The sequence below is a fragment of the Bombus bifarius genome, unplaced genomic scaffold, assembly GCF_011952205.1.
Source record: "Bombus bifarius isolate JDL3187 unplaced genomic scaffold, Bbif_JDL3187 scf7180000008000, whole genome shotgun sequence".
Taxonomy (NCBI): Eukaryota; Metazoa; Arthropoda; class Insecta; order Hymenoptera; family Apidae; genus Bombus; species Bombus bifarius.
The window spans coordinates 1329874-1351398 of NW_022884379.1; the positions used below are offsets into that span (position 1 = coordinate 1329874).

Sequence of the window (21525 nt, forward strand, 5' to 3'; positions counted from 1 at the left end):
ACCAACTCGATCTCGTGACAATGAAACGTGTGCACACGCGCCCACGACTTCGCATGCAAATGCTGTGTAAAAGTCGCGTGCACTCGTGTAAAAGCGTGACGCAAGCGTAAAGCACACGTGAACGTAATGATGTCGAATGAAATTGGCATATACACATACTGTCTTGTAACGAAAGCAACAGATTTGAATATAAAAGACTTCGTGCTTCTAATGATTTCTTGCGACACATGCGGATTACGCGTTCTCCTTTTGGAATAGAGATTAGCCGTAAATCATTAACAAGAGCCGGTAAATAGCTTAGGATTATTTGTATAAGAAAAAGATTTTAATTGACGATATTTACAAAGTAATAGTCTTGTAAATATATTAGTTGCTTATGGTATTTGTTCAATAAACTCCTGGTAATTCAATTCGTTTAAGAAAATAAGATGATTCACGTTTCTATTTTAAACTGTTTTATCTAAATTGATGGTAATTAAAAATAGAACGTAATAGTTAGTTAGCAATGTTTTACAACGAACTTTATAGTTTTCGAAGCAAATACGATAAAACGTTTCTGGACAGATAGAGAGTGTACACTTAGAGTGTAAGCTTTTTGGCCAGGATAAGATCGACCCCGCCCTACTGTTCGAAGGTCGGGCAAATATTGGAGAAAAGGAAGGAACCTTCAGGACCCTCCAATCGTACGAAGGAAACGGAAAACTGATCGATATAACCTCGATATCGAGTATCAACTTCAACCTACAACAATGATAGTTGAAGATTCAATCCGATAAAGGAGAGGAGCCGATTACAACGTTATAATATGAGCTCCACTTTATTAAAGTAGAGCTGAATACATGTGCGATAACAATCGTAATAACAATCGCCGATTCAAAAATTCAATTGAATAAAAGCTTTTAAATTTTGTAAATTATATTTTCTTAAAAATCAACATATACTCGACAACTATTAATTTTCCAATCCAATTCGCCAATCCTATATTCAATCTAAAAAAAAAAGAAACCAATTATAAGCTCGATTCTCCACAACTTCCATTCTACGAAACCAGGGAGCCCAAATTAACCAACACCATCCTATTAATCAAGAATCCTCAGAGGAATGGTCAAACGCAGAAACGAAACCCGAAAGAAACCATCGCGGAAGCGTCGAATCTAAAACGGAAGGGGTGGTGGATGCACGCGGGGTAGGAAAAGCACGTTCCCGATCCGTAACGAAGCCATAGATCCAAAAGGGGTTGCGATGACGCCAGCACGATCACAGGGACGCGCGAGATTTCGCGCGTGAGTGTGCTCGAAGAGGAACGATCGGCAGTCTCGTTCGGCTCGTTGAACATAAATCTCGTCTCCCAGTGGACGATGACCCGTCGCGCTTATTTATCATCGCTTTTCTCTCTGTTACGGCTTAACATTAATGACAACCCGATATAGTTTCCAACGCAACTTTCACTAATGGCCGGCTGTTTCCATCGACAATTAACAAAATATCATTTTTCCTATATTCCTAAAGAAACTCGATGATCTTGGATATATAAAAAGTAAGTGGATAGAAATATGTAATAAGCGATATTACAAGCTAAAAAAAACTTCGGATCAGAGAGGATTCGAATTTTTGAACGCCAGTATGACATCATCAGTCGTCATAGTATTAACTATGCTTCAACGCGTTCACCATAAACGGGACTCGATGACTGTGCACGTATGACACCATCATCGTCGTTACACGAGATTAACAACAAAACAATAATACCCTGAGCCTTTTACCGACACAGTATACCATGAACGTTATCAAAGGCGAGATCATTGGCTATTGACTTTCGCATTAAGATTATGCCTAGAATTTGTCATCGACGCATCTGCGTCATTATAAACGTTCGTAGTGTATCTATATGCCTTGTGAACTGTACGAGGTGATAGAATAGCCCATAAATCGGCCAAGCGAGCCTGCTTAGCCTGTCAATAATCGTTATCGACACAGTGCTGCCAATAAATTGTTTTCAACCGATAAACCGTACATATTCTTTCGAAATTTTGCTCGTCGATTCAATCGAGCTATTCGAAAACGAGCGATCAGGGCAGATCGTGAACGCTTCGACCGAAAGCAGTTGATTTGAAAGCGAATTATTTTGCTATTGATATCTTGGTTTGCAACTGAATTAAACACGGAATGAAAGAGATTTCTCGTTATAACAAATTCCTTTCTTTCCTTTCTGTTCTCTGACTCTGTATGATACGATGAAAATTAATCGATTAATTAATTTGAGTACGTTACGTAATTGAATTTATTTTGTTAGATCGCAGAAGGCTAGTATAGTCTCCTTCCTTTTTTTTATAAATTTAGCGTAATTGTATATGGCAGTGATTAAGCTGATGTAACGCGAATTTTATTGGTTAATTAATTTCAGTACCTACGTTATGTGGTTGAGAACTTTTGTTATATTAAAAAGGAGCTAGCAGATTTTTCGTTCATTTCTTTAAATTTAGCACAGTTGGATGTGACAGTTATCAAAAGCGGCTCGGATTCTCGACGAATCACTGTCGAAAATCTGTCACAAGCCCCCAGGCAGAGAAAACTGATATGCCACTCATTGTTCACCGAATATCAGTCTGAAAAGAGTTCTCGCCGCGGTTGTATAACGCCACGGTAGATAATCTCGCCACTGCTATCTTTTCGCAAATAGCAATAGCGATTACCTGAATTACAGTACGTGTGTCGCGGCGATGACTTTTATTGGGCTCTTGTATAATAGCTATAAAATATATTGAAGAAAGTAGTATAGCTTCAAACAACTTCAGGAAAGTACTCCAATTTCAAACAACTTTATGATAAAATACGCAATAACTTCAATTATTTGAATTACTTCGTTCTAATTTGCATTTTAATGAATATTTAACTATACCAATTATCTCTTAGGAAATACATTATTGATCAAGTTGTCAGTAAATAACATGAACAATCAATATGTCATTTATTTACTTGACAAAGGTCTCTTAATCGATCAACCTTAGCAAGTAAATTAAAATTGCCTTGTCACCTTTCCTATTTGGTAAAAACACTGTGTTCCTCGACGATTCCTGAAAAACTTTCGTACATTATAATATAATATCGTTTAAAATAAATTAAACGGATAAAGAAACAACAAATACAGTGTGCAAAGATCGCAAGTGTTCCGTGTTACGCAGTAACGAGCATTTAATTATAAAATCCTTTCAAAATAACTTTTCGATATCCGTAAGCCTGGTAAATTTTTATGACTAAAGAATTTGTTTAATACGAATTAAATAAAATAGAGAAGCAATGAATAGAATTGATAACAATAATGGAGAAAAAAAGGGCAATACAAGACGGGGAGGAACGACAATAAGGAAGCACAGCAACCAGGCAAAACCCCAAAAGTTGCCATAGTTTTAGAGACAGATTATATAATGGAGTGCAATATAATAGAGTGGATAAGAGGGGGGGGGGAGTAGATATATTAAAAAAAAGAGAGATAGACAAAGAAAAGAGTTTAGATACATATAAGGGAGAAGGCAATAAGGTGATAACGCCATAAGACTGATAGGATGTAAAAATCGTAATAGGTAAACGAGATGTAAAACCGAAAGCTCGTCCAAAGCCGAAAGGCCCGGACTATGTAATAATAAATAAATAAGTAAATAATAGAGAGGCAATGACTTCCATATTGTTGGAAGGCGAGCGTACGTCGGCCTCGCTCTGTTTCGTCGACGCGGTAGCCGCGGAAACAATAAATAATCGAGGCAAAATTATTACGGGTCATTCGCTCAGGCTTCTTGATCCGTACGATCATTAAATAGTCGCGCTTTTCTCGAACTGGACTGCAGAGGATTTATCGTTAGGTGGAACGGCCTGCTATCGCTCCGCGATTCTCACACTGTCGAGCGTTCATCGAAGCTCGCGAGGTTCACTGATAACGAAAACAATAGTCCGCGGAACAGATAGTGATATTCTCTTTCTCTGTCTTTCAGACTGTATATTGGATTCTTGGCAAGTGCTAAAATTACTTCGTGTTGAATCGAAATGACCCAAAAGGTCGATCAATCGCTCGACTTCGCTCGCGCGACGCGGACTTTACTTTTCCCCTTTTCCGCGATGTTCTACTTGGCGAAGCCCTTTCTCTCTGACTTTTCCGTGCTATCTTCTTAAATTAATTTTCATGTGAAACCTCCTGCACACAGATCGATATTAAGATTGAAAAGTAACAAAAATTCAGAAATTTAAGTTACAAAATAATGAAGATAGTGAACTTTTAGAAATAAACATTACAGGTCTGCAACTGATTAATTATGAAAGTTTGAAGGATCAGCAATTGTTTACAGATACTTTGAATCTTAGATTTCCGAAGTATATTTTCTTCGTGAACTGATCAATGATCGAACAAATCAAGACACGTGCATTTATTACATTGTGACGTTGATAAATTCACAAGTTCATCATGATCTATCGTTTTTCTAGAAAATAATTAATAAAGTGACAAAGCAAAACGTTCTGCAATCAATTAATCTTCATGTTTCCTCGAAACTCTGCAGGGATCTCACCTTTCACCTGCGATACTCGAACGCTGCGCTAACAGAGAATCCTATCGACTTTTTTCCTGTCATTTAGTCGAAGAATGTGTGTTGCCTTTTAGCAAGTCAAAGTACTCTGACTAATTACCAGAATCACATTTTACTTATTTCTACAATATCGTGTAAGCTATACGAACGATACGAGCTATGTACGTGATTTACACGCCATTAGTTGATAGCTTTTTTCTCGTAAATTATAGATACGAGAAAAAAAGAAAAAGAAAAAACATGAATGATTGAAAATGAATTATATATTCACTATAATATCCTTTTCGCAAGTGCAAAAATGCTTGTGCGTTTTGCAGCTGCGTTACTTTTTTTTTTAATAGAAGCCCCCTTTTTTCATACATCGAATCCTTTCGCTATTCTACGAAAAAAAGTATTATGGTAACATGGTCGAAGAACGAATAGTTTAAAAGACTTTTAACTACAATTTTGTAAGAATACCATATGGAAAATGAGAAAAGACGTAACGCAGTACTCTTGTATTTATATTTCCTTTGTCCTACATATGATAAATTCTATAAAATTTAAGTTACAATATCTTTTAAACTAACCAGTTTTCCACCAAGTTACCCTAACACTTTTCTTTTCGTAGAATAACAAAAGTCATTGAAAGAAAAATAGCGTAGCTGCAAAACGCACATGCATTTTTGCACTTGCAAAAAAGATATTATAGTGAATATGCAGTTCACTTTGAACCATTTGTATATTTGCACCTTCATGTATTTCTTATGCTTATCGTTTGAGAAAAACGCTGGGAACTTATATCGCGAACATCTAACTAATCCCAACATACAAGAAGAATTTTTTGTTACATTTTCCACAAATATATTCTTTTTCCTTTACTTGGGATTTATTATGCAATAAATGGAATATACTAATATTAGCTAGTAAACGTATGTTGGACGATGGATGGCACCACAGAAATCATAAAATAAAATTAGGTTCTTTTCCAAGGGACGATAAGTATCAGGTTGTCCGGAAAGTGTCTTTCTTTCGCAAACGTGTTTTTTACAACAGTGCACCTTCATACAAACGTGAAGCCAAGTGTTTGAAATGTCGCGGTGTTTATCCCAGCAGAACAAAATAGATCGTACGTAATTCGACAAAATAATATAAAACAAAAAACGTCGTGCGTCTATTACTTCCTCATAAAACGGAAGAAACTTTTCGGACAACCTAATGATATGGAATAAATTACAAGCTATTGATTATTTTCTTTAAATAAGAAAGCGAAATTTATCCTACGATTCGAGTTACAATATCCAAGTAAATTACAAGCATCTAATTAAATTAAAAGCAGAAAAATAAAAAAGAACAAGACACGTAGATAACTCTCTTCGTTCGTTTCTGGCGCGTATTATTTCGTAAGCATCGGATTGTTTTCTGGTAGCGCCGGAGAAAAATTCGCAATTAAACGTGTAATCATGCCACGTTAAGTTATTTCCGCCTTGGACGCAACTTAATTGCCCGCGATAATGGATTCGACGATCGTTGTTGCAATCGTTCCAAGAAACATCATTCTGTTGCGAGATTTTCGACGCGCGCCGACGCGATTCAACCGGAAAACGACTTATCGATCGTTTTTCACTGTTTTCATTTCGAAATATTCGATTCATCGTTGCGTGTTCCGTGTGCCCAACATCTTTACGTTTGCATAAGTTATCGGCGAAACGAGACGGTGCAAATAGAGATTAACGGTCGCGAACAGAAGTCACGTGTGAGACTAGAAAAGCAGCAGTGTCGGCGTCGTTAGTATTAGTTATTATCTGCCGACCTTCTTTAGCAGAGAACGCTGTCATCCAACCACACTTCCGATCCCACTAACTGCAAACTCAAAGAGCATTTCGATGATTCTTCATCATTTTACCAGGCTGATATCTATGCAGGAAATACATTCGATGAGAAACGAGAACTCGTTTAATTAATTGCAGATTCAAAGTACATTTTGACGATTCTTCGATGATTTGACGAAGCGACGAAGCAATAATATTCGAGCTGAGACAAGTGGAAAAATAATAGATCGAAATATATGTGCATGTAAGTAGCTGCATGATTTTATTTCACATTTAAAGAAAGCAACAATTTTTCTATGTTTAATCCACATCCATTTCTCATTTTTCCAGTTTAGTATATTAGCTCTGTAACATAATACGATATTCCATGGCTAAAATAAAGCCAGACAGACTAATTATCATGGATACTAATTTAATAACTGTACAATAATAGGTAGACTGTAAATGTTTATGGAAAACATAAAGGTGCAAAATTGTACGCAACATGCGAGGATATAGAAAATATGCAAAGTAGAATAAGCTTAAAATAAAGTGCAGTATGTAAAATAAACTTGTTACAATATGTATAATGTATATACTTGTCCTTGTTTTAATTCCAAGATCTCGTAACCTTCTGATTTGTCTCTCCTAACTTTTTTTATCAACTCATCTGATCTTTATTGATTTTTAACACGGTGATTATAAAACGGTCCAATTAACAAGTTAATTTGATTTTCGTTACGTATATAAAATCACCGATTCATCAAGCCATTTTCGAACCGTAATTCGCTTTAGTTCTTTTTAACTTGGAAAACATCGATTCTTCTATTATTCTATACGCACGATATACGGGTACATACCTGATCTATCGTCATCTAAAGGTAACATCTCGCCAGTCTATACGTACCTGAACTATCACACGACAACGATTCGCTATATGAAGTTATAAGACGGAGTGCCCACCTGCCAATCAAACGAAACACACGACACGTGATTCAAGTACCGTGTAAAGATAACAAAAAAGAAGCGAATTTTGGATAAGCACGATGCAGAGCAGATTAGCCCTAGTGTTCGGAGCAAGTGAAGCGAAATGAGATTACTTTTTCGTACGTTCAAACTCATCGAAGCAAAATTAATTAAGCAATGCGATAACATCCATTAATTCCCGACAACCTGTCGTCTGAATTCGTAAATACGTTCAGGAATCTACGTAAAGTAGATGGAACCGAAATGGAACTACCAATAAGCGTTCATAGTTCGCTAGGAACGATTTATGACAGTCTGCCAAAAGATATTTTGGCCACCATCCATGGCAAGTAATCAGCCAAGGGGTTGTTTGATAGTACGGCAACTTCGAGAATGGAGACAGTCGTGGGAATCGAAAGCACGATAGTTAATTAGATTTTGTATAAAAGATGTTGGTAGCACACCGACAGCGTGAATGCGATGTATTTATTTATTAAAATGTGATTAATTAATTTTGTAATTGTAATTTATTAGTGTATGATCCTCGATGAAGCGATTCATATGTATGAATCGTACGTACCTATTTAATAATTAGTATAATAATATTACCTATTTAATAACAATAATAATATATCTGTCAATTTTTGATAAAAATGTGTAGAAAGAATCTCGAAGCCGAGGTTTTGTCACATCGATAATGAAAACACCATCGAAAACTGATCAATGTCGAAACATCCCCTGACCGTAAATTAACAGCCAGCAATACATTTAAACGTGTTTCGTAATCATTCCCAGACCAGAAGCTCATCGCGTCGATTTGTTACGACACGTTAACGGACTTTATGTTATGTAAAATGTTAATTAATACAAGACCGGTGCACGATACACTCGTTGCTTCTTTTAACAGACCAAGACTAAAAAAAGCCACGTGTTTCTCGATGGATCAATGTTCGAGAACAAAGCTTCTCTATATTCAGAATCTATGTTTAAACGTTTGAATAACATCTCGTAGTATTTGAATACTTGACCGAAGAAATTAGACCTTTTTGATTAAAAGGGAAGGCACCTCTACCCTCTTGGTGCAAATATTTGCCAAGCAAATTTGAGAATTTTTTATTCGATTATCGAAAGTCTACAAAGTTTCTTCAACAATTTCGGAATCCAAATGTTCGATATGGATCAGAAGTAGATCCATGTTTGCCTCCAAAAATCTTTCGTTTCAGAATTGGCAATGTAGTAGAGCCTCCCTTATCCGAACACCCGTTATAAACGTCTATTATTACGCGAATGTAATATATACCAAATATATTCTTTTTCCTTCGTTCGATTAAGTAAATTCTGATTCCAATAATTTCTTTCTAATTATCGGGACAAAATATGACGTAATTAAAAAAACCCAAAAATGACGTAAGTGCGACAGAATTAGTAAAAACACGCGATGTTGGAAAAGCCATAATCGCAAATATTAGAAAACAAGAACACGATGTCAAAAATTATCTAAAGCACGTAGATTCTCTGCAGATGCTGGCAACGGTAGGAAAACCTTAAATATACCGATGTAACGAAATGGTTTCATTGCGATAAAGACGATAATAATGACGATTTTATACAAATGCAAACAGCAAACGAAAATGCTGATGGAGAAGCGCCTTGTTACGTCGAGGCATTCGTGGCATTCGAAAAACAACTTGGATGGTTCGAAGTATGACAAGAATGTAAGTCTATGCACTTACCTATGTTGACAAAATTATGTAACTTAGCGATCAAAAAGATATTGGATACGTAAATATTTAAGGAATCTGTCGATTAATCTTAGTCCGTATTTGAATAAATGAAATTTCGTATCAGAAAAATGATAGCTCTATTATTCGAAAATTTCATTGTCCCAATAGTATTATCTAGTTTACATAAGGCGGACTCTATTATAATTAACGATAGAGCTGATAACGCGATGTACCTTCAATTTTCGAAAAGAATTTCTTTTGCATCGAAGCTCGACTCGAAATAAATTTTTCTACCTGGCACAGGTAGCATTTCGAGACGATATTGAAAACGACCTTGAGACCGCTTTACTCTTGTCGTTTAATGCTTCTTTCGACGTCGTACATAGGAGAGTCGGTGACCCAGGTCTATCACAGTAAGCACCGTCTAGTCAGACGTCTTATCGCAGTTGGTAGACAATTATTCTTAAGAGTGAGATATGTTAACGACCTTGACGATCGATTAGGAACGAATTTCTATTAACTACCACGCAGTTTATTGCCGTTATCGTCGTTTTCCTATTCAAAATCGTTACGATGTTACGACGTCTGTCGAATTATCGGCACGAATGTTGTTATGTTTCACGTACTCTTAATGGATCTAGTCACGCGGCTATCGAGTTGATGTCCGTTTTTTGACGAATCTAACTCCTCTTATTACTAGTAGGCTATCCTGCTAATTTCTGCAGTCTTTACTCTATCTGATTTGAAGGCCATGTATATAGCTATATAGAGCGAACCACGTAACTGGACCCGGCTGTAGCTCCGATTTCGTCGATGACAGAGGAAAAACGTACAGAGAAAAATCGAATGGCACGATAAGATGCATGTTCGCGGATTTTACTCGCTTTTTTTTAGTATGCTTCGATATACCGGAAAAGTATAATTCCATTCCTTTTTCTAAATGCAACTCTATAATTTTGTATTAACCATTCGATGCATTTTTTAATATTCTACAAAGAAGTGTTAAGGTACTTGCGTCGAAAAATATTTACCTTAAGAGATATTTTAATTGCAGTTTTGTAGAACTTAGCGTATGACAAACAAGGACAAACGTAAAGCGGAATGCTTGTGTTTATGTTTTTCTTGTCTTTTATATAATAAATTTACTGGAACTAAAATCAAATGCCTTTTAAACTAGGCATTTTTCGATCCAAGTACCTTAATACTTTTTCCTAAAGAACTGAAAGATGCATCGAATGGTTAATAACAAACTATAGAGTTCCATTTAAAAAGAACAGCGCAATTGCACTTTCCCCGTGCATACTAAATCGTTGCATAAAAAAGAAAAAAAAGAGTAGCTACGAACATAAATCTTAGCACGTCATTCAATTTTTCTCTCTACAAATTCTTTTTATTTTCAATGAAATCCGAGCTACAACCCGACCCAGTGACGTGATTCACCCTATATACTTCAGATATTATACAAATATACTTGGACATATATATTACATACCATGATGTTCGTGTAAATCACGCGTCTTTTGTTAAAAATAGCAGCTAATGGATTTTCTTCTGTTCTGTAGACTTCAAAAGATCAAACGTGAAAATACAAATGCGTGGCAGACACAGACATTGTATCAGTTGCTCCTTCATATTCTCCTAATTTACAATCAAGAAAAAGATCCTTGGACGAGTTAACATTTATTAATGTTGTTAAATAGGAATACCTGTGAATCACTCTCCTTGTCCTGTCTTTTATCCTTTTCTCTCACTGCTCTCATATCCGATTATCTTCATACATATGTATAACTGTTACTACGATGACAGCGCAAAATATCTCTAAGATCAAAACGAAAGACACGTGTTGAAACTGACGTGGACATTAAATTACGGAACTATAAGAAACAACAAAAATCGACTTTCGACGATTCCAAACGACGAGCTATCCAAACCAAACATGTTAACATCGAATACCAAGGCAATCAAAAATCCTGAAAATCTACTGGGCCACTTAACTTTACAGGAATTCAGCCAGCCCATTAATTTCAGGGAACAAATGTCCCAGTGTGAGTGCTTTATAGCATACTTAAATCATCGTCTCACATTAAAAGTTAACTTTATTAGGATTTTCGATAAATACTAAATGATATATATTAAATAATTGTAATTTTCATTTACCTGTATTATTAAATATCCTGTGACATTTCTATATGTACGAATAAATGCTTTTGTGCATGTTGGCATTGATTTTATATGATTTTTGCATTCCATTTGTGATACTTTTATTGCTTCTCGGATCTCCTCGTTTTTGGTTACTTTCTAAGTTTCTCCGTGTTGGTCATAAAATTTTTTACACCAAAAGGATCGTGTACAAAGAAATATAAAAAATTGTTCAACGTACGAGAAAGACAGATATCGAGTTATTACAAGAGAAAGAATTCGAAACGCGACGACAATAACGATACAAGCATCGATATTAAAACACGATATAGTCGCTCGATAGAAGCACGAATCGGCTTCGTTTATCGCAGATTAAGTCGAACGAGCACTGCGAATAATTCACTTCGCATTTATCAAGCGAAATCGTCGCTCTATTAATTAATGTCTAAGGAGAATCGAGAAAGATACGCTCTAATCGTTGCCTGCTGTCGAAGCGCCAGAAAAACTCGAGTCTTTTTAACGACTGCAATTGGCCTTATTAATCCGAGTCAAGCACATACTTTGACCACGACCCATCTTCATCTCTGTCTTGACGATCCGCTGTTGCCTTACGACGAAAATGCGTCGCGGCGAAACGTTTTGCTTCTGGCTAATCTTGTGTAACGAGTTACATGACACGGCGTAAATTTTTTATCAGTCAGCCGAACGATGGTTATGTGAAGAGCTGACAACCATAACAGCGTAGGTTGGTACACTGGTATTTTTTTAATAAAATAGCATTCCATCGCTGAATCCCGTTACGCAGAAATTAAATGAATGGCAAAGAAAGAAAAAGAAGGAATACGCAAATTATCTGGTGTATTAGTATCTTTCAAATGTCTGATTGCATAATCGCGATGCAAGCTTTTACGTTAAATTTTCTTGATGACGCGAGAAAAGAGTGTATACTGGTTAAGTCTTGATAGAAAGGTCAGTGCAATGAAGTCTAAGTTTTGGAGCAACATTTAACAGTATTATTCAGTTTGATATAATAAGAACGTAGCCATTAAGCAACGTCGTATTTCATCCTCGCTGTTCATTCTGCTTCGTTCAGAAGCGTAACCCCTAATTGCTTCAAATATGGTGTTGCAAAGTGTTACATACGTTTGTGTATGTGCATATATAATATAACATAACAATACAAATAAAATATATATTTGAAAGACTCAACTATGCAACACCGAATCCGATCATTTTGATTATTTTCGCCTTTGCATTATTTTGATATACTCGTTATTAGGTCCTCGATACTTAAAAACTGACAACTACATTTAGCATTATGACGCACAGAATGAAATTCTCTAAATTCTAGTGCGTGTTAATTACATTCAATTACTTTCCATAAATTAGAAACTCCAGTCTCTCTAACCAAGTCGGTATAATATCTAATATTTTCAATGGAAATTAAGAACAATGAAAATTATGTAGAATTTAATTCTTTAAATTTAATTGAACTAAACGACAATTTAATTAAAATAATTCTGGCTAACACTCGAGTGGAACGAAAGCGGAAAGCGATCTTTCGAGGTAGTCCGGGCGAAGTCGCCGTTCGAACAACACCGGTGCCCGAGGACATTATGATATTTCATATTTTCTCTTTGCTCGAAGCATGAATTCCAAGAAGGTAGCGACAAGGTCGATTGAAACGCGCTGTACGAATACGAAAGAGGAACACGAAGGGTGAGTTGATCGTTCATGAACAACGCGAAACTGGTTTTCCTCAGTAACTACCGATTCCTCTCGGATTAAAGGGGCCACTAACGTCTGGTATTGCACGAAAGAAGTCTATTATTATCAGACTTTCCTGGTTGAAGTAGAAAAAACAAGCTGGAAACCGCAAATGAGCTAAACTTCCGCTTTGTACTCGATGTATATCGTAGAAACTGATTTAGCTACATAAATATGAAGCTGAATATGCATATGACATATTTACGAATCAAACAGCAAATGCATTCCTACTTCACGACGTCCGAAATTTTGGCGAGCCCGTGAAACGCGCTTAATGTTCCGCGGCAGATTTTGAGATCCGGCCAGATGTGAAAAAGCTGAGCAAGATCCGCTCGAATTCGAGGGTTCCTATATACGTGCTATGTGTTCAGTTTATCGCGAATCGCGTTATTAATCTCACAATAAAAGTTCAAATAGATTGCGGATCCCCTTTAGCCCGCGGATCGATGCGTTATCAATGGGATTTAACCCTGTGGAAATCGTAGTTGATCTGACAGATACATAGGTAGATACATGTAAAATCTTTTTATGCTCACTTGTATTTTTAGACAAACACGTTTTAAAATTTACTGACAGAGGATAGCTCGTGATATGAGTAGACTGTTTATGTAAATGTTTATGTAAATTCATATTTTTACGAGCGCACATAGATACAGAGAGTAATAGAGCATAACCGTAGAATACAAATGAATGATAGAATAATCTAAATAAAGATTCGTGATTAGCGGGAAATATCACATAGAGAGGTAAAGAAGTCCTATTATATCAACTATTCATCCGTATGTTTATGTAATCAGTATATATGTAATATACATATTTTGCACACATATGTATATATATACATATATTATACATATAGTTATCATACAACTATACTATATGTCTAGCTAAAAGCATCCAATGCATACAAGAAATTCCACCTTGAAATTCCCCTTGCATCGCGTACTTCGCCAGGAACCTCTCATTTGATGGGAACGAGTATAATTTAATCGTCGCGTCGATTCGTTATTATTCGTAAATATCGCATAAATAACGTCGGCGTAACATCGACTTCTTATAAAAACTCACGATAACATCGATCGACGGCCGATTGAGCGGGAAAAATATATGCATCTCGAGCAGCATTACGCATGTATAATTGCAAAAACAGGAAGAAGAAGGAAATGGATTGGTCTTGGGTATATGTAAATAAACACAAAAACCAAATCATCTCACGATCCAACGGAGCTCGCTTGTGACGCAAATCTACCCCCCTGGTGGCATTCTCGCGATGATTTCATGCACATTCGCGATTTATTCGATATATTCTATGAGCGTGGCGTGGCAGCGGAACGGCGTATCGCGAGAACCGTTCTCCTCGTTCGACCGCGATTACTGACGCATTCTTCATTCTTGCAACATTTTATGAACGAACGTGCTTTCCGTCGCGACAACGGTAGCCAGGCTCGTGCGAAAAGACGAGAGAAAGAATCGCACCGGTTTCCTGATAATCGGTTCAATGCGCTGAAAACCGAGAAAAATTCGAAACGTTACATAAGCGATCACGCTCCGTTCGCAAACATGCCCTCGCAAGTCGATCGATCTTATTGGACTGCGACATATGGAATGTCTGTTTTTTAGGTCGCGTTCAACGATAACTTTATCGGTTCTAGCGATCGTACGCTGGAATCGAAACATTTTCGTCAATGAGTCGCAAAATTACGGACTGTCTCGAGGAAATCATCGAATTTTTATATTTTACACGCTTCTGGATGTACAGTAAGTCACGAAAATACTCGAGTGCTTGTACAATCCTTTTATGAATATATTGCGTGCATTATGAATGTGTTGCGAGTTATGTGAAACTTTGAAACTACGTTAACACTATAATAATATCACGAATATGTTAGTCCAGTTTGAAAGAGATCTAGTAGAATACGTAGAAGTTATGAAACGTTAACCAGAGGAAATCAAAATAATATTATAGAAATCGCAGATATATTTTATAAATGTTCATTTTAAACTTTTAATTAGTATCGAAGGTAATTTCATTAGAAAATAATATAGAAATATTTGAATAACCTCTGTCAAATTGGTATATATTTGTACTAATATCATGTAACTGCTATCTACATTGTTCTATTTATTTCAGACTTTACCGATATAATCGTGACAATCTATCGTTACAACGATAATGAAGTTTGAAAATGCTTTATTTAACACGCATAATATATCCGTCGTAGATCCTTATCGCAAATAATAACAAATATCGATATAATTATATCACTCGCTATATCATTCCTCTCTCCATTTTTTAACGCGTTGATCTTGAATTTTGAAAAATGAACGTTTGCATGTTTAGCATATCTTGCGAACTAACGTAGATAACGCTCACGTGTTATCACACCATGCACAAAGCATGATAAAGTAACTAACTGATGCGAATACTATAAAACCGCGTGAGAATCGCCTTGCGATTATTCGAGGAAAAGGTAAGTTTCTTCTGTTTGAAGCTAGAATGCCAATTATTCTCGAAAGGACACGAATCGATAGTTAGCGTTATATAACATTCTCTTGATAAATGCGTATACCAGAATCCGATGATGTTCGAAAATTGACTGGCAAATAGATAGCGTATTGAAAAGCAACAGATTATTTAGATTAAGTTGCAAAAATAGATGAGAAATGAGAAGAGGCGAAAAGTTCGGATTGAAAGTCGCGCGATGCATCAGTATAATTCAAACGTTGATAATACAACGATGATATCAACACTGGTTACGTAACATTTCGCGATACTTGCGATTTAACGAGGGGAAAATCGCATTTTAAATGGACTCGATATGTTTGAATATTATAAAACAAATGATAGTATTTGTTACATTAACCAGCGAATAAGAAAAAAGGATTTTATCGAAATTCGAACGCGTTTCTCATGACGAATGTGTGATACAGATATGCCGCAGTCTATGCGTCAATTAATTCGATAGCACGATTTTCCTGCTAAATGTAACCCCTGGGATAAACCATGACGAGGGCGATAGTATCTAAAGAGGTGGCGTCGGGCGCCGCGGCGCCAGTCGTCCCTCTGTGGTCAGGCAGAAATTGTAGGCCAAATGAAATGCAGTGGACAACCAAGAGAAAAAAAATAGAGGAGTCCGATCGTACTGGTCTCTCGAGTGAATTTCCAATTGGAAACTCCAATTGGAACCTAATTCTTTTATTATTACCTAATGAATTTTTATTTGCCTATGGGAAATTTGAAGATACAAAAATGCAAAGAATACGCTTGATATGTAAAAATATATAAAATGTCCAAAGTATAGTACTCTCTATAATATTCAGTAAATAAATAAATCTCTCTTATTTTACAGAGGGTTACAATAGTGAATATTTTTTCGACTGTATGATGTCACCTATATAAATATTTCATTATCGTTATTATTAGATACGAATGTTTCAAGAGCATACCGACATCGCAATCCAAGATAGAATGTTTCTACCAAAGAAAATTGATAATACTGTAAATCTATCAATATGTATAGAGGACATAAAAAGTTGGTATATCTAAAGTAGTATATCTAGTAAGAAAGTACGAAGGAAGCGGTTTGGCCGAGAATTGAGAATGGGAAAGGCTGCATCGGGCGAGAAGGTGGCACCGCCATAAATTGTTAAGATCAGTGTAGATTGACGGTGATTGAGACTAGATTACAAAGACCTTGAGTCGCTTAACACCCGATGCTGGATTCATTGACCGTTATTCCTCCGAGAAATTTTGCCGAGGCTCGGCTAAAAACGCAAAACGATCCTGGCCAGGTCCTTGACAACTTTTAGGCGTATGATAATTTGCCGGCGTGTGCATTCGCATCCAAATATCCGAATTAAGCCTCTCCAACTCGTCGAACAAAAATATTGAGATACCAGACTAATAAAGTAATTCGACAAAAAAGGACATAAGTAGAAATAAAAAGATGGATAAAAAGGGAAAGAAGAAAATAAGGAAAAAAAGGATGATAATTTGCTGATCTTTAACTGTATTAGAGCGCTTCAAAGTCTTTTCGAAAGTCTTTGCTTTGTATTTCTGTGTGAGTTTTATTTCCAAAAGAAGACACAAAGACTTTTGGAATGTTCTAATAGAAAATGTTACATAGAATAGAAAGTAATAGGACGATCGTTACAGCAAGAAAAGTATGCAGCACAAGTAAACCGTTGCATCAGTACACGTCGATGAAATGATTATTATTATTATTCAAATGGGTCTGCTTCGATATTAAAACGCTCGTTTAGATTCACTGTGCTAGCCGCGGCTCGTTCGTTGCCATCAATTAAACGAGTACACTGAAGCCAATACGTTCGTAGAACTTTGGACAATTTTGATAAGGACCCAATTGATTTATTTTCCTTACGTCCAATGTTCTCTGATTAATCTTGTTGCACGGTGTATTAATAACAATATAGTATAGGAGCGCATATGTAGTGTCAATCGAGGTAAACACTCGACGATGAAGCAATCAATGTTTAGCATTGCTTATATTCAACGATATAAGCAGAATCAACTTTTTTTCGTCCGTTTCGACCAGCGTAGTATAGTATTTGTTGTAATCGACATTCATTCATTATTACCGCATATTTTATACTGTTTATCGTGCTATAAATTCACATATTAATAGTATTACTGCAACGTAATACCGTAATTGGTACTCCGTATCTTCGAAATTAAATCGACAAGGATACGTGTTTATTGAGTTCGCGAGTAATTATTCTATTCTTTATCTTGTAATATTATGATGTTCACGATATTAAGAAATAATGCTTAATCTTGCTATACTCGGATACTATTTATCTTCCAATCTTGCTTTCGTTTTAACAAAATAAAAGACGGAAATGAAGTAATACACTAAAAATTAGAGAATCTATAAGCAAAAAAAAAAATGACTAGATACAAGAAATTGGAAATCCAAGTAAATTTGAAAATTTTCTACCGATAGGGAAATACGATTCGAAGGTTAAAATAGATACACTAGAACAGTATCGAGTATCTCTTGAAATCAAGTCCGTGAAAATGAGTTTTTTATCGGTAAATACACCGTAAAACTCATAGACAGAGAAAACTAGTTTCACTTCATTTGGCCACATGGATACCGTTACCCGATTCGAAAAATACCTGTCGACGATACGTGGACAACTACAGTGGCATATATTTGACTATTGCGAGGTACAGATTTTACGATGGACGAAGTTTATATAACTACATAAAGCTGATATCGCCGTATCACTATCATATCGGAATAAAAAGAAAAAGAAGAGGAATAAATGCTACAACTAGACCATGAAGTTGGTCAATGACCAAGAGATTTCAACGAATAAACCATCATCATTAACTGGTATTATCAAGAAATTAAGAGACTTTCAAGGACACGATATCTGGTTAAATATACTTCTAGATATTGCAGACAATCATTGAAATTGTTATCTTGTTCGCAAAGATCTGAAACTTTCGGAGTAAACCGAATTAGATAATAACCTACATTCAGAAGAATAAACAGACGATTGTAATTACCGAAAAGAAAGACATATGTATTTTAAAAAGCGTCAGGTCATGTGGCCCATCGAGCGTCGTTAACGAATGCGAATAACAATTAGAAGTCTTATCACGGGCCGAGCTCTATATGAACGGTCTTTTATTCTCGCTAAATTTAAAGACGTTCTTTCGTTTCTTCGATTTCCTTGGTGTTGTACAATAACTGTTAAAAAGAAGAAATTGTGTAATTCATAAAAAAGTGGAATAACAAATTCGTTATTTCTTCTGGTATTATGCTGGTTATTTATATCGAGGATAGGAATAAATTTATATGGGATTTGAATCATAAAATTTTCAGCACATAAAGGGTTAACGTAATTAATAAGAAAAATCAATTTCGATATAAAATAGAAATTAAGTGATCGTTCCAAAATGAACGACAATTTGATGTTCGTGGTATCCACAAACTTGAAAGGATCTCGCAAACTTTCCAATTCACACGTTGTAAAAACCGCATGCCTTAAACTCGATCGATCAAGTTGTAGGTATACGATACGGTATGGAACGGAAAAGCGCAATACGAAGACAGAAATATCGCAAGGTATCGGACGCGAAATCAACTTGATGCGTTCCGCCGGGTTAAAAACATCGATCCGCGTCTTTATCGTCATGGTAACACATGCACTTATACAATTATCCTTGTGTGAGGCTATTGGATGTATGTTTCCATATGGCATAGTGACGGTATGCATGCACACACTTGTTCACATAAGTGCGCCGATTACGTACGAACGTGTACGTACCTCTCCTCTATTTGTTATCTTACTCTATCTTCCTTGCTCTATTCTTATCACAGCATGCTAAGAATGCATTTTCACGGTTTCACTAACACGCACTTTCCGTGTGACATGCGCGAAACGAACTGGGATCTCGTTCGGAATAGTATTGAAATAATTTTATGATCGAGGATTCCGCTCAATTAAATCTATAAATATCTCGTAAAATTATCCATGTAGTTAAAAGTGTTTAGTCGTAGTACACAAGCTACATACATACTATTTTTAGAATACTATTACCGGTATATGAAGTGGCGAACACGAAAATATGATATATTTTCAAGGAAAGTGAAAGCAACTTTTGGTCGAACGCATAATAATATTGTATGAGATTAAAGCAAAACGAGACTATGTCATTAATGCGTACATATTAGTAATGCATATTGTGCGAAACAGGTTATACATACATACATATATATATATGTACTGGCGTGGATAACACCTAACGATTAATGTTGTGGATCTACATATATATACATATCATATATAATAATAGTTATATGGTGCACTCTTTCTAGTAAATCCACGCAATTAAATATTAATTAACGAATACTGTTGTGTAAGTGACTAACATTCTTGGAAGCTTGTTTACCTAGAAATACGAACGTAACATATACAATTCGTTTTCTACAGGAAAAATGTAATTACTTGTAAAATTAATAGCTACGCAGTTAATATGTAAAAAGGCCAATGTCTGGCAAACTCTAACGTGATAATATTCTACGAAGATATGGTGTTTCATTCGAGTGAAGAAAACAACTATTGTTAAACGATAACGACGATATTTCATCGTTAATAACAATGCATGTCAATCCAAGAGACGAAGTTCAGATCCATTGATAATAATCGTATACACATTCGATGTATAGTCAACATTCGCTCCTCATTCTTAAATTCACTTGAATTTGAAACCAAATGATGTTACTATCCTATCCCATTATTTAATTCATACCAAGGTCGAGTATTAGGGAAATAACTGAAGTAACAGAAGCAACAGTGAATCATGTTTACTAACACACACCAAAACGAAATGCATTTATACATGCAAGCGTGTGAGGCATCCATATTGAAAACAGCATAACCTCACTAGCTGCTTTGTAGCATGTATTATCCTTGGAAATAATGTATAAAACCACAACATTCTATCTTAATCACGATTACTATTTAACTTAATGATTATTACTTCAACAAATTAGCCGCCATCTTAGTGAAGTAAACTACAAATACACGATTCTTAAAGTGTGCACGCTTTTGTACATAACCTTGAAACTGACACATTCCAATCACGTATTCTATGATTAAATTTCATAAACATAATATGGAAGATATTTTTTTACTCCAAGAAATACATATTTTTTAAATATATATTTATCTTGACATTTTATGGTTCAAACATTTATGCTTCTATGAATTTTTGACACGCATATAGAAGTATCGTTTACATTGAATACACTTTTGTTGGAAATTTCTCTTATATTTATTCACTACATGTAAGTTAATATCACGTAATTAATCTTCACATGTTCGGCCATGTTGTGTTGATACCATGGAAAACGATTAGAGGGACCGAGAACGCAGCAGGGCTATCTCGTCGACTGGCAGGCGAACCATTTCGCAAATTTCCTGGTATACCAATCTATCCACTTACCGGCTGTGGCTTTGGTGTTTTTCCCATGATGCCTCCGGTTCTTCTTCTCCGATAATCGGCCCTTCAGTAACATCGTACACGCACTTTATCACGATTTTTATCACTTGTCTTACACTGGCTACGCATTATTATTCACCCACACGGCAGCCATTTGCCCTCTACCTACTCAGCTATAAAGCCTGCCTCGACGTTTCGTTTAGCCTTTGGCTTTCGGCCATTCAACAGCCTATGACGTCACGTAGATCTTGGTGACGTATCTATGCTTTCCTTATATTTGAAACATTTAATTCTAAAATTATAAAGCTATGAGAAAATTGTAAGCAATTTGTTACGTGCAATATCTTATACGAAACTTGCTAACACTTAATATTAATATAAGAAGCAACATTATTATTATAAGAATGTCATATATTTTTTTCACAATAAGCGGGGCCTTGTGATTCATTACAAATTAAGCGGCACTGGCAAGATTTTGAAATAATCTGTTTTATCGATAGTCGGTTATATCTAAATCATGAGTTATAAAATCGCGGCGCCAAGATCTATGCGTTATAAAAAAATTTTAAAATTTAAGTTAAAATAAC

The 21525-nt window shown here is 35.8% G+C and overlaps 1 protein-coding gene across 2 annotated transcripts in view; it reads right to left on the reverse strand.

Annotated features, from left to right (window-relative positions):
• Positions 1-21493, reverse strand: part of LOC117206293 (nuclear factor of activated T-cells 5) — a 58623-nt gene extending 37130 nt beyond the window's left edge. For both annotated transcript variants that reach the window (XM_033445510.1, XM_033445504.1), the window contains exon 1: positions 20942-21493. In XM_033445510.1, coding sequence (XP_033301401.1) covers positions 20942-20968 — 27 coding nt within the window. In that variant the 5' untranslated portion in view covers positions 20969-21493. The remainder of the gene's footprint in view (positions 1-20941) is intronic.
• Between the last annotated feature and the right edge of the window lie 32 nt (positions 21494-21525).